The sequence below is a fragment of the Arachis stenosperma genome, chromosome 1 (assembly GCF_014773155.1).
Source record: "Arachis stenosperma cultivar V10309 chromosome 1, arast.V10309.gnm1.PFL2, whole genome shotgun sequence".
In the NCBI taxonomy this organism is placed as follows: domain Eukaryota; kingdom Viridiplantae; phylum Streptophyta; class Magnoliopsida; order Fabales; family Fabaceae; genus Arachis; species Arachis stenosperma.
Window position 1 is genome coordinate 18349835 of NC_080377.1, and position 17816 is coordinate 18367650.

General features: G+C 38.1%; 1 protein-coding gene across 1 annotated transcript; it reads left to right on the plus strand.

The window, feature by feature from the left end:
• Positions 1 to 613: 613 nt before the first annotated feature.
• LOC130976213 (uncharacterized) lies at positions 614 to 2167 on the plus strand. The gene has a single exon (XM_057901010.1). The coding sequence runs from the start codon at positions 614 to 616 to the stop codon at positions 2165 to 2167; it is 1554 nt and encodes a 517-aa protein (XP_057756993.1).
• The last annotated feature ends 15649 nt before the right edge of the window (positions 2168 to 17816 follow it).

The window sequence follows — 17816 nt, forward strand, 5'->3', positions numbered from 1 at the left end:
TTCAAAAGTTTGTTAGAGTATTTTCAAATCACTTTTAAATTTCTGTTATGCAATCAGATCACAACACCGTTTGACAATCAGATTTAACTTAATCAATTCAAATAGTTTGTTAGAGTATTTTCAAATCACTTTTAAATTTCTGTTATGCAATGTACATGTTCCTTAGTCGTTGCACCAAATATGTTATTAAGTTACCATATTAACTTAAACAAGTTAACCATTGTATCTTTATAAAAGTAAAATGTACCACCTGCATAATTTAAGTGGAGGTAAACGGTTAGGATAACATAAAAATAGAGAACTTTATGGGAATTTCAAAAGTTTATTGAGATAATCAGTTATAAAAATCTGTGATTCTCAAATGTTATAAACGTGCTTATTCAACTAAATAAATTTCACTGAAAAGCAATACAATTAGTTTACACAAGATGATGAAGACGTGTTACCGAGCTTGTATGAAGGTCCAAGTCGCGCGGCGCGGGATTTTAACGATCTACTGTCAGATGGAGAGCAGGAGTTATATCCCGGATGCTCAAAGTACTCCAAATTATCGTTTTTAGTGAAGCTTTATCATATCAAGTGTATGTGCGGTGTGAGTGATAAGGCAATAACAATGATTCTTGACTTGCTGTGCGACGCATTCGAACAAGCAAAACTCCCAAAGATAGCGTATGAAACTAGAAAGACTATAAGAAAGCTGGGTATTGAATACACCAAGATAGATGCTTGTCCAAATGACTGTATGCTGTACCGAGGTGATGATGAGAACCTAACTAGGTGCAAGAAATGTGGATATTCAAGATGGAAGCAGAAGACTAAAAAGGGATCTATTATTAGGCTCAACGTACCAGTAAAGAGAAAAGGAAAACCTATAGCAGCCAAGAGTCTTCGTTACTTTCCCCTCATACCACGACTACAGCGGTTATTCATGTGCAGCAAGACATCGAGTGATATGTTATGGTATAAACAGGCGTCTAATAACGATGGTTTCCTTAGGCATCCAAGGAACGCTGAAGCATGGAAAAAGTTTGATGCAAAGTATACTAATTTTTCCGCGGATCCGCGCAATGTTCGCCTAGCCTTGGCGAGCGATGGATTTAATCCATTTGGGAATATGAGCACAAAGTACTCCATCTGGCCTGTGATTCTTATTCCGTATAATCTACCACCCTGGATTTGCATGAAGCAGACATCTTTCATTCTATCCACGCTTATTCCTGGGCCGAAAATGTCGGGTAACGACATAGATGTTTATTTGCAGCCTTTGATAGATGAGTTGAATCAATTATGGGATGGGATTGAAACCTATGATGCCAAAGAGGGAAACACTTTCAAGATGTGTGCGGCACTAATGTGGACTATCAGTGACTTTCCAGGATTGGGAAACCTATCCGGCTGGAATACGCACAGTGGGTTAGCTTGTCCTACGTGTAACTTAGATGCTAAGCCACATCGGCTGAAAGACAGTCAAAAATGGTGTTTCATGGGCCATCGACGCTTTTTAAACCAGGGACACAAATACAGACTAGACCGGAATAGATTTGATGGGCAGGTTGAAGGTAGAGATCCGCCAAAGAAGTTATCCGGAACTGATGTATTGAGGCAGCAGTCTAATGTGCACGTTTCATTTGGGAAGAGTTCAAGTGTGACATCTAAAAAAAGACGCAATGGCCAGGATGCGGATGAAGATGATTTACATTGGAAGAAGAAGAGTGTTTTCTTTGACCTCCCGTACTGGAAGGATCAGATGTTGCGTCATAACCTCGACGTGATGCATATAGAGAAAAACGTGTGTGACAATGTGGTATTCACTATCTTAAACGATAGCAGCAAATCAAAGGACAATCTAAAAGCTCGCAGAGATTTACAATGCATGGGTATAAGGCCTGAATTATGGCCGGGGGAAGGTGGTAAATATCCTTCTGCAATATTTGCGATGTCGAATTCACAGAGGGATGTTTTCCTGAAGACTTTGCAGAATGTGATATTTCCAGATGGTTACTCTAGCAACGTTGCTCGTTGTGTTGATTTGCGACAGCGCAAGTTATTTGGGTTGAAAAGTCATGACTGTCATATTCTGATGGAACAATTACTCCCAATTTTGGTGAAGTTTTCACTTCCAAGTCCGGTGTCCAATGTGATTGCAAATTTGTCGTCATTTTTCTGAGAACTTTGTGGGAAAGCCGTAAACCCTATGCAGCTTGCTGAGCTTCAGAATTATATTGTGCAAACCTTGTGTCAGATGGAAATGATTTTTTCTCCATCCTTCTTCACCGTCATGGTTCACCTCACCGTGCATCTCGTTGATGAGGTTACTCTTGGTGGACCCGTACATTATAGGTGGATGTATCCAATAGAAAGGTTAGCTTACTGATAAACCCCTTTAGTACATTCAAATCAATTAATTGTGTACATACTGAGTATTTTATTGTATTTATATAAAAGGTATTTAGGACGTCTGAAGCAATATGTTCGTAATAGAGCACAACCAGAAGGCTCAATTGCAGAAGGCTATTTATCTGAGGAAATCTTGACTTTCTGTTCTAGGTATTTGGATAATATTGAGACTAGAATTAACCGACCAGGGCGAGTTGACGATGAACCTGTTGACGTTCCTCACAATTCAGAGGAGAGTATCTTCCCAGCTATTGGCAAGGCATTAGGGGCAGTTTCGCATTTCGAACTCACTCCAATGGAAAAACATCAAGCTCATCGTCATGTGCTAGTCAACTGCGATGTCGTTGTTCCGTTCCTTGAGTAAGTATACGCATGTATTTCTAAAACACCAACGTAACTCTTTTACCCTAGTTTCTAGTTGGACTAATTTTCTTCTCTACAATAAAGTACATTTAGGGAAAAGACAAAGCGAAGCATGCGTCATCAGACAAGGTCCCCAGCTAAGATTGATAGTGTCGTCCATGCAGAATTTTCTCGGTGGTTCAATGCTCAGGTTGACAGAATACTAACCTGACCAATGTTTTTTTACCCTGGAATTAGTACTATATTAAAACCGACTTTAATATAAAGCGTGAATGTTATGTGGTTCCAGGTTCTTCTGGAAAGTACTATTCAATCGAAAGAGCTGAAGTTGCTTGCGTGCGGTCCCATGACTCAAGCCAGACGTTTTGGGGCATATAATGTTAACGGGTACAAGTTTCAAACTGTCACAAAGGAAAACGGGATGAAAACACAAAATAGTGTAGTATATGTATCATCTAATACGAGAAGTTATGCAAGCATGCGTGATAATAGAGTGGCTGTTGGTGGTGTTCCGTATTACGGAAAAATTATAGACATAATTGAGTTGAATTACAGTTGTTCCTTCACAGTGGTATTGTTCAAATGTGTTTGGGCTGATACCACTACCAGTAGAGGCATCAAATAAGACCATTTGGGGCTTACCAGCGTTAATTTCTCTCGTCCAATACACACTGGTAATCGTGAAGAAGATGAACCCTACATATTGGCATCAGAAGCTTAGCTTGTATACTATATGGATGATGAAGTAGCTAAAGAATGGAGTGTTATGATTCATGTGAAACCAAGGGATTTGTATGACATGGGAGAAGAGAATGAAGAAGCTGAAGTTGGTTTTTCTCCACAGCCAGGGTTGAACATGTCAGCGGAAGGTGACATTGGAGATTTACTATTGACAAGGGAGGAGGATATAGAAGACCTCATAGAAAATGCCTCAGAGAATTTCGATGATGTCGCATAATGTTTTGTATGAAGTATTTTAATGTGTTTTAAAAATGATATTTTTGTCATTAACTAAGTTAAATAAACTCAGCGTTGTACGTTATTTTCTTTGGTTACTTTACACTTGTGTAGTTTTTTTTTTTCAGTTAAATAGTTATGTTATTGTGAATCCTCATGAGTAAAAGCCGAATTTTTGGTTCTTTCATCGATTTTAGTATGGAAATGTTAGTATACGTTAAATCTTTATTCCTTCTACAGTTGTTATTAGGGTTGCATTTTTTATAATCTTGCTATGTATTACATAATATAATTTCACTAGTGTTACATTTTGAAAACAATAGTGAACATAACATGACGGTGGAACAGGATCGATAAAAAATGAGGACTTTTTGTCATCCTCTGCAAGCACAACAATTGCTATAGAGCTTATGTTTAAGAAAATTGCACAAACTACTAACAAGGGTGATGGTAATTGTCGAAAATTTACGTTTAGTAATAAAATTGTCTTAGCATCTTGTAGTTTGGTTTTTTTTCTAAGTCAGTATTTAATAACTCCAGAGTTCTCAATTCCTTCTATGTATACTCATTCTGTTATGTGCATGTTGATATTTTCAATCGTACCTGAATATTCCGGAGAAATAGTTCCTGACAGTCTAGACGGAGAAGAGTCTGATTCAGAAGACATTTTAGATGATGTATCCTCTGTCGCAGTTGATAGATCCATGCAGTTTGATCTGAATAAGGTTCCGGATGAAGAGGATGAAACTTTAGAAGACCAACAAGATAAACAAGATGATATACATGTTAAGAAAAGGTGCTTTGATCTGAATAAGATGCCATGGTATGGAGATGAAATATCAGATCCTCTGAAACGTGAAGCCCATAGATTCATAACAGAATTTTTTTCGCTAGGTCAATATGATGTTGGAGAGAAATTTTGATCTTTTATTATAACAGTTACGCTGATTTCCTTAGTTTAATGATTTGGGTCACAGTTGTACATGTTTATTCTTGGTTTAGGTTTAGTAAGGCATAACTTCAAAGAGGAGTAACTTTGATATATGCTCTCTAGAACTTTATTTTAACTTCATAAATATCAGAGTTTTCCTTTATTTTCTACTTTTACATCCATGATTGAATGCAATTTTTAAATGCCAATAACGTATTCAAGAAAATCTTAGAGGTAAATTTGTTCACATGAGTTAACATATAAAGGTTACAAGTAACTTGTGAATTTTTTATCGTAAACTGAATGTAGAAAAAGTGTTACGAGTTTAAGTAAGAATGATTTAAACATATGTAGCTTCAGAAAGTAGTCTTCATTTAACTATATTATACCCAGATGGTTATTTCTAAAGAGAACAATGCAATATGTGGTAACACGCATTTTGCGGCGGTTTAAAATTAACCGCCGCAAAATGCCTAACAAGAAGTCACCGGCGGACATATCGCGGTGGTTTTCGAAAAGAAGCCACGAAATACAAACCTGACCGGCAATATAGCGGCGGTTTGAAGAAAACCGCCGCGAAATGTTAACCTTACAGCAATATAGCGGCGGTTTTAGAAAAACCGCCGCTAAATGTCGTCTTGATTGCAGCCCCAACCTTTAACCGTCACTATATGTGCCGCAATTTGTCTTTTCGCGGCACATTTACAAAACCGCCGCAAAATAACCGTCGCTATCTTAAGGATTTGTTGTAGTGTGTGAAATTTTTTCATTAAAATGAAGAAACTTGTGCTAATTATTGAAGGATGAAAACTCAGGTGTAGTCAATTTCTTGTAAAATTGATAACTGAAAACTGTTAAATAATTTGAATAATTTGACTAAATTTTTATCTAATAACTTTCAGTTATCAATTTCACATGAAATTGACTGCACCTGAGTTTCCATCTTATTGAAGTATTGACCTTCAGTATATATATAAGTGCTACAACCAATCTTAAGTTCTTAACCACAAGATAAATATCTTCTCTAACTAATTTGTATTTAACACTATCTATCGTGTGTTTTTGAGAAGGTAATAAGCCCGGCACCAAAAATAGTGAAAGAAGCCAGCAATTTAGTGCGTGAACTCGTGAGCCATACCTGATAGATGCTACTAATTTTCTTTACTCTTACTTTACTCTTCTTTAAGCTCTTAGTCTTTCAGTCACAGTTGGTGATAAATGGGAATACCCAATTCTTTTATACTTCTTTATAGAAACACTTTTATTTTATATTAATAAAATAACATTTATCTTTGAAAAAAAAAACACTATCTATCGTGTGTGTCAAGCAATTGGAGAGACTAACTAACAGACTAATAATAAGCTATCATGTAACAAAATTATCAAATTTTCTAGATAATATTATGTGATAAGCATTGTCTAGAAAATATTTATTCGACTAATATTTGTGGACCAGCAGCTAGTATATATATTCGATCATATCAAATCTTGTGTTGGGAAGGAAAAACATGATGAGATTTAATTTCTTTTCATTATTACATGAGGAAATTTTTTGAAGGCTTCGTGGTATACAAACAAAATCCAACTTGGTAGTTGGTTTTTGATATGGTCACCATTAATACGAGCTATAATTCGGCCTTATGACCGTTATTGGCAGTCACTATAACTCGTCATTTTTCATTATTGCTCGGTTCTTATGAGCTATAACTCGGTGACATCAATACTCTCATCATAACCGACGTCTCAAACGGTATGATAAAATCGGTTACGAAACCAATCATCACAGAAACCGACAATTTATCACCCAGAATGTAACAGACGAAGAAATATCTATAAAAGAAAGGTAAAGTATCTCTTTAAAGGACAGTTCTGAACTTGACACTGTACTGACTTAAGCATTGGAGTGCCTTTGCAGGTGCATTCCACCCTCTTTGTATTGCTTGTGCTCTCACACAAACAATAAACACAAGAAGCTCGAATTCTAAGAGACGGACGCTCAACTTTGCAGCCCATAGCTCGGCCGATTCCGAGGAATTGAAGCCGATCTATTTCCCAGACAAGATCAATTGGCGCCCACCGTGGGGTCCGAGAAGGTCATATTTTTTCTTTTGGTCCCATCACCTCTATCTGCATTCATGGCTGACGTGCTGCCTCCTTCACTATCCGAACTCATGCGAATGGTAGCTGAGCTACAGCAAGCCAATCAACGAATGGCTGACGAGAACCAAATAATGGCTGCCCAAATCGCTGAACTAAATCATGCTCGGATTGAGCATAACGATGCTCATCGCTAGCAGGTAGAAAACGAGGAGCATCAGTCCCAACCCTCTCATGTCTCAGAGACTGCTCGAGGAGAAGAGCAACAACCCGAAGATGAAAAAGAAGAGGCCGACGACCTTGTAGGTCCCTTCACAGAAGAAGTGATGAACTTCGAACTGCCGAAGAGGTTCACTCTGCCGCTGACCCTCACGCCTTATGACGGACTCGGAGACCCGAGGAAGTTTCTAAAGAAATTCCGATCAATAATGATCGTCAACGGTGCATCAGATACAGTTTTATATCGTTGTTTTTTGAATTATTTAGACGGCCCTGCACTTGATTGGTTGTGTGCTTTGCCTGCAGGTTCCATTTCACGGTTTCAGCAGTTGGCAAAGTTATTTGAAGATCATTTCGTCGGATCTGCAATATACTTGCACGATTCCGATTACTTGAATACTATCAAGCAAGGACCGAACGAAAGCTTAAAGGACTACATAACCCGCTTCACCAAGGTCGCAATCAGTATACCAGACCTCCACCCCGAGGTCCATCTACACGCAATTAAAAGCGGCCTTCGACCCGGAAAGTTCCAGGAGACAATCACAGTAGCCAAGCCGAAGACTCTAGCAGAATTTCGCGAGAAGGCAAAGGGACAAATTGATATCAAAGAGCTCAAACAAGCTCAGAAGTCTGACAAGTCACATTTCCGAGAAGAAGATAAGAGCTCAACCAATAAGAAAAGTTTTAAACTAACACCTCGATTTGATTCTTATACGCAGTTTAACACTAAGAGAGAAGACATAATCAAAGAAATCTTGAATTCAAAACTGATCAAGCCACCAAGAAAAGCCGGTACCTACCAAGATGCAAAGAACGTTGACAAATCGAAATACTGCGCCTTCCACCAGAAACACGATCACAATACTGATGACTGTGTGGTCGCCAAAGACCTTTTAGAGCGGTTGGCAAGACAAGGACACCTTGACAAATACATTGGGGGACACATACAAAAGCGCGGATCTAGCTCCACAACAACCGACATCCCTGAACAAAACCGAGAAAAAGAAAAGGCATCTTCGAGCCAATATGAAAGACCACGAGGTATAATCAATTGTATTTCAGGAGGATACGCTAGTGGCGGATATTCGAATTCGGCAAGGAAAAGGTCGTTCCGAGCAATATGCTCGGTAAACGGACCACAGCATGATGCAGCAATCACCAATCAACAACCAGAAGTCACTTTCACACACGCTGACTTCAACTCCAACATACAAAATTTGGACGACCCTGTGGTAGTCATCCTTCAGCTAGGGGATCTGTTAGTAAAAAAAGTACTCTTGGATCCCGGAAGCAGTGCCGATGTTCTATTCTACTCCACATTTCAAAAAATGAAGCTCAGCGACAACATGCTACAATCCACAGGAGGAGACTTGGTCGGATTCTCCAGAGAACGAGTTCCAATACTCGGATCAGTGTGGTTACAAACCACACTGGGTGAGCATCCTCTTTCAAAAACTAATGATATTCAATATTTAGTTGTTGATTGTTTCAGTCCATATAACCTTATTCTTGGCCGACCTTTCTTGAACAAATTCGGCGCCATTGTTTCTACAGTTCATCTCTGTGTTAAGTTTCCACTGCAGGGCGAACAAGTAGTAACAATCCACGGGGACCATAAAGAGGCCCGACAATGTTACAACATCAGCATGAAATTCCAAAACTGCTCAACTCAACAAGACAACAATGTCGACCTCAAGCAAAATGGCCACTCACTAGCCGACCTCGACCCAAGAGCTGATTTTCTCGAACGACCAAAACCTTCAGACGACCTACAAAAAGTTTATTTTAATAATGACCCTAACAAATTTATTTACGTAGGTACGTCAATCAACAAATTTGAGTTACAGGCCATAACGACCTTCCTGCAAGAACAATCCGACCTTTTTGTGTGGACACCTTCAGACATGCCCGGCATCGACCCCCAAATTATCAGTCATAAACTAGCAATAAACCCGGCGGTACGACCAGTACAGCAGAAGAAAAGAAAACTCGGAGAGGAGAAAAAGAAAGCGTCACTAGAAGAAACCCAAAAGCTCATCAACGCAGAATTTATCAAAGAAATCAGATTCACTACCTGGTTAGCCAATGTGGTAATGGTAAGAAAGCAAAACAGTAAGTGGCGCATGTGCGTCGACTTCACTGATTTAAACAAAGCATGCCCAAAGGATTCTTACCCTCTACCATCCATATACTCTTTAGTAGATAACGCCTCAGGTTATGCTACTTTAAGTTTTATGGATGCGTATTCAGGGTATATTCAAATACTCATGCACCCCTCCGATCAAAATAAAACGGCTTTTATCACTGATTTCGGTAACTATTGTTATAAAGTTATGCCATTTGGATTAAAGAACGCAGGTGCAACTTACCAACGCCTTATGGATAAAGTGTTCGCAAAACAGATCGGCAGAAATATTGAAGTCTATGTCGATGATATGGTCGCCAAAACACAAATCGGACATAGTCACATCAGCGACCTTACAGAAATCTTCGGCCAGATTCGCCAGTACAACATGCACCTAAACCCCGAGAAATATGCATTCACCGTTCAAGGGGGTAAATTCTTAGGGTTTTTACTAACATGCAGGGGAATAGAGGCAAATCCAGACAAATGCCGAGCAGTGCTGGACATGGCCAGCCCTAAAACAATCAAAGAAGTTCAGCACCTCACAGGACGACTTGCCGCACTTTCCAGATTTGTTCCTTGCCTAGCATCAACTTCTATTCCTTTTTTTCCAAACAATTAAAAAGAAAAACAGATTTGAGTGGAACGACGATTGTGAGAAAGCCTTTTCAAAATTAAAAACAACTCTCTCACAACCGCCGATTTTGCAAAAGCCCCTACAAGGGGAAGATTTATTTCTATATCTGTCAGTTACTGATTGGGCGATAAGTTCGGCCCTTGTTACAGAAAGAAACAAAGTCCAGCATCCGATATATTTCGTCAGTAAAACCCTCCAGCACGCCGAGCTCAATTATCCAAGGATAGAGAAGCTCGCGCTAGCACTTATATTTTCGGCCCGCCGTCTCCGACCTTACTTCCAGAGCCACGTTATACACGTCAGAACCGATCACCCACTAAGACAAGTATTACACAAACCAGAAATTGCAGGAAGACTTATAAAATGGGCAGTCGAATTATCTGAGTTCGATATCAGATACCAATCCAGAGGACCGATCAAGTCCCAATTCTTGGCAGATTTCATCGCCGAACTTACAATACCATCAGAGGAAGATCATACAAAACAATGGACTTTATATGTAGACGGCTCTTCAAATAATGGGGGCTGTGGAGCAGGAATCCGTCTAGAGGCCGAGGACGGATTCATATTGGAACATTCAATACATTTAGCTTTCAAAGTCAGCAATAACCAATCCGAATATGAAGCACTGATCGCTGGACTCCGACTTTGTTTAGATCTCCAAATCTCGGCGATCAAGGTATATTGTGATTCTTTATTAGTGGTACAGCATGTAAACGACCTTTTTCAGGTAAAAGATCCTCTACTCTCTAAATATCTGCTATTAGTAAAAAAATTATCAACAAAATTCGCCAAATTTGAAATAGAACATATACCTCGCGAACAAAATCAAAGGGCAGACATCTTATCTAAACTCGGCAGTACACAGTCCGAGTTATCTACACTGCAGCAGTTCACCATAACATCACCCACTGTTACTCTGACAAATGTGTTAAGTGTTACACAGGTAAAAGACTGGAGAGACGACTTTATACACTATCTACAAACAGGTGCTATACCGGAAAGGATCGAGAACAATAAAAAGTTCCGACGACAAGCATCTTCCTTCACAATATTCAATGGAACACTGTATCGAGGAGGTTATACTCGGCCTTTACTCAAATGCCTTAACAACTCGGAAGCTGAGATAGCATTAGCTGAGGCACATGAAGGAATTTGTGGCACACACACAGGTGCTCGGAGCTTAGCATCAAAGGTCCTCCGAGTTGGATTCTTCTGGCCTACTTTGAAGCACGACAGCCAACAAAAAATCCGATCATGCAACAACGGCCAAAGACACGCACCACTGATACACATACCCGCAGAGCAATTACATCATTCAGACATCAGCTGGCCATTTAATCAATGGGGTTTAGATATACTCGGTCCGTTCCCTACGGCACCGGGCCAGGTAAAATTTCTCATTGTCGGCATTGATTATTTCTCCAAATGGGTGGAAGCCCAACCTTTGGCAAAAATAACATCCCAGCAAATGATTTCATTCATTTGGAAAAAGATTATTTGCCATTTCGGCATACCTCAACATATCATAACTGACAATGGTCGCCAGTTTGCCGATCAGAAATTTCAATCTTTTTTGCAGAACCTCAAAATAAAGCAACATTTCGCTTCTGTTGAACATCCTCAAACAAATGGACTAGCTAAGGCCGCAAATAAGGTCATCCTACATGCACTTAAAAAGAAGCTAGATGATGCCAAAGGGCTCTGGGCCGAGCTTATACCTGAAGTCCTTTGGGGATACAACACCACCCCACAAACATCAACAAAGGAAACACCGTTCAGGCTTGTATATGGCTCCGAGGCTATGATACCACTGGAAATCTCCCAGAGCTCATTCAGAACACAGCTCGGCAATCAGGAAGAAGCTCGGAGAATCGAACTCGATACCATCGAAGAAGTCAGAGACATCGCAACATTAAGGCAACGCGCAGCACAACAAGCAATAGCTCGCCAATACAACAAAGCGGTCAAAAGCAGATCCTTCATGCAAGGAGACTTAGTACTTTGTAAAACAGAAACTGCTCGGAAACCAACCTCACATGAAAAGCTCGCCGCAAACTGGGACGGTCCATACCGAATATCAGAAGTACTCGGCAATGGAGCATACATACTCGAATCAATAGATGGTAAACTACTACCCAATACTTGGAATGTATCCTCCCTAAAGAAGTTCTATAGTTGAAAGTCAGGGACAAGCTAGTACTCTTTTTCCTACTACCAAGTTTTTGTCTCAAAGGGTTTTGCTTGGAGAGGTTTTAACGAGACTAGCCTACCTGCAAATTTATATTCAAATAAATACAAATTTATCATCAGTATTACCTCATTCTATTCAATCATATGATCTATCTCTTTCATAACTACCAATTATCAATATAGCTCGGCAAACGACAATAATCGTCCAAAATTCGCAACCTGCCACTACTCGGCAGTTTTCTCAAACCGAAATGAAAAGTCATCATGATCATTTCCTATTAATCAACAAACAGCTTTTTCCTTAACGAAAAACACTACCATTCAAAAACATTCAAGTCCGTAACACAATCCAAAGAACAAACATCAAAAGTTCAAACAGCTATCCATTACAAGAATAAAACAAAATAACCAACAAAATAAAAAAAAACTACACATTATCAGCTTGATCTTCAACGTCACCATCATCTTCAACCATCTTGCCATCACGAACGACTTTCCCAGGGTCCATCCCGGACAGATCAGCCTCTGGCGCCAAAAACTTGGCCTGTAACAAAGCCCTTTCAAACCCCTCAACAAAAGAATCCAGAATTTCATCAACCTTTTTCTTCTCCAACTCCTTTAATTGGGCAGTCACCTCAATTAGACGAGATTGTATACTCACCAAGTCACTTTCCTTTTTCTTCAAATCCTCCACATCCTTAGCATAACTATCTTTAGTCTCCTTCAATAACTTCTCGGTCTCAGTTAAACGTGCCTGAAGCTCAGCAGCAGCACTTTTACTCTTAACCAACTCTTCCTTCAAAATAGAAACCTCTCCTTTTTCTGTAGCAACTCTCTTATACTTCAACTCTTGGCTACGCCCAAGACTTGCAAGGCGCAGGCCAACAACCTAGAGAAAACAATAAAACAAAGTTCATAAGACTCCCAAAGAAACAACAAAAATAAAGCAAACACAGTCGCCTATTACCTGCATATACTGCCCAATAGCCATGTCTCCAACCTCCTTTGCAAGAGAAACATCAGCCGACGATTGACAATACTCGTCCACCACAGCCATATAGGGATACTCTTTTCCCCACATCGAAAATGCCTCACTCTGCTCAGAAATTTCATGAAGCCTTCTTTGATTACCCATAAAAGCTTGTATCTCCTCCAGAGGAACCTCTACCTCCTTTTCATCAGCATCATCGGACAACTCAACAAGGTCGGACTTCCTTCTCTTTCTTGCAATCACCTTCCTCCAACCTTGACGAGGCTGAGTAACTTCGCCAGTCCCAGCAATTTTCTCAGCATTAGAAGACGATACCTCCTTCTCCAGATTTTTATTTTTGAAACGTGTCCTCAGAGACGCGGCTGAAATACCGGGATATTTACCACCTGCAAAACACAACTAACATTAGATATATGACAAAAAGAAATAAGCACATTAGAAACAACCCTATAACTCACCCAAAAATGTTACCACAGCATCTTTATCCTCTTCCCACTTCAGAAGCTCATACATTGAAATCAGGTCTCCCCGATCAATATTTTCAACAAGAAACTCAATCAAACAAACATTTCTCGGAGAGATAACTTCAGGTCCGAGTATATTTTGAGGTTCTGAACACCAATACAATGGGAACTTCTCAGCCAGATTCTCATCTACGAAAAAAGGAAAATCTTTTTCCAGACCCCTAACCTTTAAATACATCTCTTTAAAATCTTTGAAAGAAGATTTGTACAATCTGAAAATGCCAAATCCAGGGGTGCTATTGAAATTTATCCAACCACCTTTCCACACCCCCTTGGCTTGAAATAAGGAAAAGAACAGGTCAACAGACGGCACCTCCTCCAGAAATTCCATTAAAATCTCAAAAGAACGAAGGAACGCCCACCCATTTGGATGAAGCTGCGACGGAGCACAGTTTAACTGTCTCAAAACCTGACATTCAAAATCAGTAAAGGGTAACCTAACTCTCAACTCTTCAAGAACGCAGCTGTGTATATAGAAAAACTCAAAGCCTCTACCCCGGTGATAAACCCTATCATTAACACTATATGGCAGTAACTCAACCCCAACTCCAGAATTCTGCCTCACTACCTTACTAACATCCACCTCCTTAACAGCAGCTTCATCACAGAACAACGACACCCGAGACTTCACATCATCCCCAACCCAGTCATAAGACCAATCTATCTTAACTTTCTTCTCCTTCTCAAACCCCATTAGAAACAGTAAAACAAGCATGCAACCAAGAAATACAAAGAGACGAGGGAAGAAAGAAATCACAAGAACACAGACATAACCATACCTCTCTTGCTCATTCTTCACACAGAAGCAGAAAACCAAAACGCCCAAATTCCAATCAGTAGAAATAATCAATCACAAACAAAAACGTTCCAAATATCACCCTTGCCTCAGTCACATCAAACGGCGAAAGGAGCATTAGAAACCATCAAAATATTAATGAAGCCACCACTCATTCTCTCTCCTCAATAAAAAACGGGCACGATTTTCTAAGTGACACAAATACAAAGTTAATTTAATGAAGTACGTTGAACTGGGGGCTCACTCAGTAACCCACTATACCGAGTTATAACTCATCACAAAAGCTCAACCTGCTTCATTAAAAAACTTTCCTCAAGCTGAGCTTGGGGGCTGTGATATGATCACCATTAATACGAGCTATAACTCGGCCTCATGATCGTTATTGGCAGTCACTATAACTCGTCATTTTCCGTTATTGCTCGGTTCTTATGAGTTATAACTCGGTGACATCAATACTCTCATCATAATCGACGTCTCAAACGGTATGATAAAATCGGTTACGAAACCAATCATCACAGAAACTGATAATTTATCACCCAGAATGTAACGGACGAAGAAATATCTATAAAAGAAAGGTAAAGTATCTCTTTGAAGGACAGTTCTAAACTTGACACTGTACTGACTTAAGCATTGGAGTGCCTTTGCAGGTGCATTCTACCCTCTTTGTATTGCTCGTGCTCTCACACAAATAACAAACACAAGAAGCTCGGATTCTAAGAGACGGACGCTCAACTTTGCAGCCCATAGCTCGGCCGATTTCGAGAAATTGAAGCCGATCTATTTTCCAGACAAGATTAATTTTATTTCATTGTGAACGTCATTTATGGAGTATATATCTTCTGAATATTTTATCATTATTGGATTACTTAAAATAAATAAACCACCTCGGCATTACCTTCCTTCAGTAAAATTTTTGAAAGCTTTGAGTAATTGATATTGATAATGATCTTGCATTATTCTTGCTTCAAACAATAAAAATTGACTTCAATATATATGCCATCGTTGTTATTAAAGAATATTGTTGTTCTAATTTTATATAAGGAAAAAATAGTCATACGTACTGATGAAGTATTTAATTTCATGAAGCACAACAGTGGACTTTTTCCTTTCACCATGCAAACAATTTTAACTGGGCGGAGTTTTATCTATTTATTTATCTTGCTTTCTTTTATATATATAATTACATCTCCACCCAACTCCAAAGAATGTGGACATAGTTTCAAAAAACTAACAGCATAACCAGGGCAACAAAAAAAAAAAAAAACTTAAAAATTAGCTTTATAAACAACAAATAAAGCAATAGAATATAATAATTTTAGTTCCTTCAAAGATACTTTAAGATGAACTCAAACAGTTATTTTATATCAATTCATGATCAATTTCCTTTTAATTCTTATCTATTGTATTATTGGTCTTTTTCATAAATTATCTTCTTATTCACCTTAAACTTGATATTTGTACTCATAGGCAAATCAATTACTCTTATATTGTCGATTTTGTCACCATTAATTTGTGCATTTTACAATTTTTTTCTTTAACTTCTCTAATATCAACACTCCATAATTAAAGACAATGTTATTTCTATATCTCCATATGCATTATATTACAGAAAAAAATAACACCATCCAAACTTTTTTCACATTTTTTCTTATCTTCTTATCCATCCATACCTCAAAGGATTCTTTTCACATTTTATTCTACCAAGATTGATCCCCACACATTCTATATACACTCACATAAAAAAATAAGTGATATAGGATCTCTAATTTTTCCTACATAATACACAAAAAGATTCCACTTTTGGCACAATCCTAAACTCACATAATTAATCTCTAGTATTCAATCTTTCTAAAATTACAAACCACATCAGCAACTCAACCCATAGAGGCACAATTTTTTTATAAAATTATACATATTGGATTCCACTCCTATCTCTTTATACTTTATACCACATTTAAAAAAGATTTAACAAAAAATTACCTTGCTTGTGGTGCTTCTATTTCATAGTGTCCACCTTTTCTTATCTAATTTCGATTTTTGACAAAATTACAAGAAGTTTTATAAGGTTTTGTTCCTCCCATTCCCATAAATCTCTTCTCCATTGTAAGCTGTATCTCCAAATATAACCATTTCAAATACCACACTTACTAATTGTGCACTCCTTTTTCAGTCTGTATAGACCCAGAAATACCTCTTTCAATTTATCTTTCCTTACCAAACACCTCCAGTTCTTTTTAAATTTTGATTTTCAAAGGACATACCACCATCAAAGTTATTGCAAGAATAAACTACTTTTTTCTAAAGTGAACATTCTTTTTTATTGAACCTCCGTCACCACCTAAACACCTTCTTATTGAACCCCCACCACCACTTATTTATATATTTTATTTGAATTTTTTTTTGAATTTGTCATTATATTTTATAATCTAACAGACCAAAAATTAATGCGCCACGAATTTAAATTCCATAAGAATTTGTTATTGGCCAATAAATTATTATTGTACATGCAAGGTGGAATTCGAACCTTCTACATTTATTTAATCAATCAAATGAGTAAACTAAGTTCTCGACCAACTCAAACTAATTTTTTGTTTGAATTTTTTTTGGTATAGCTTGTATGGATTTATTTTTTTTTTTGGTTTCCCACTGTATCCCCCAACTCGGCAGGTCAAGGACTAATCCGTCTCGCGGTACTGAGCTCCATTTAAGGGTTTGCCGCTGGCCAATGGGTTGCTGCATGCACAAGGCGGGATTCGAACCCCCGACACTTACTTAAGCGGACTAGTGAGCTAACCACTAGACCAACCCAACTTGGTTTTGTATGGATTTATTTATCTTCTTTAAATTGGCTGGGAATCAAAGAGCAAAGGCTGATTATTGTAAGAGAAATCCACTAAGGTCCATCCTCCGTGATTTAAAACAAAAACCGGCCTTCATTTTCAGTCCAAATTGAAATAAGGCTTAAATATGTATGACCTAAAATATAAAGGTGGATTCTGATATGTTTATATTTACGGTGGTTATGATAATTGTATAAGCGTTATAAAAATTAAAGTCAGACTTTTTTTTAGTAACAGTTTTAAAAAGTATTACTAAATAATTAAAAAACGTTACTTTAATTTTAGCAATACTTTTAGGTACCGTTTGTTTTGAGGTAGTGAGACAGAGATTGAGAGACTGTGACTCAATATCATGTTTGTTAGTTCATAGACTGGTACTAAAATTTGTCTCTGTCTCTAAAATTTCAGTATTTCAGTATCTCAAAAAAGTAGGGACACAGAGGACTAAAATTTTTAGAGATTGAGACTGAAACTTTTATAACATTTTATACCTAAAATACTTTTAGTTCAATTAATTAATTTCAATTTTACCGTTTGTACAAATTAAATTAGAATTTTATTCTTGTTTCAATTTCTATATCCTATTTTATACCAAACAGAATACTGATATTTATTTCAATTTTTGTTTATTAGTTTCTATCTCTCAATCTCGATCTTTTTTTTTTTTTTTTTGTCTCTCCACCAAATGCTACCTTAAAAACACTATAATCAATATAGTTACTGACGTAATCATATACTCATAC

Coding starts and splice junctions, on each gene's coding strand:
- LOC130976213 (XM_057901010.1), top strand. CDS start 614: ATGATTCTTGACTTGCTGTGCGACGCATTCGAACAAGCAAAACTCCCA.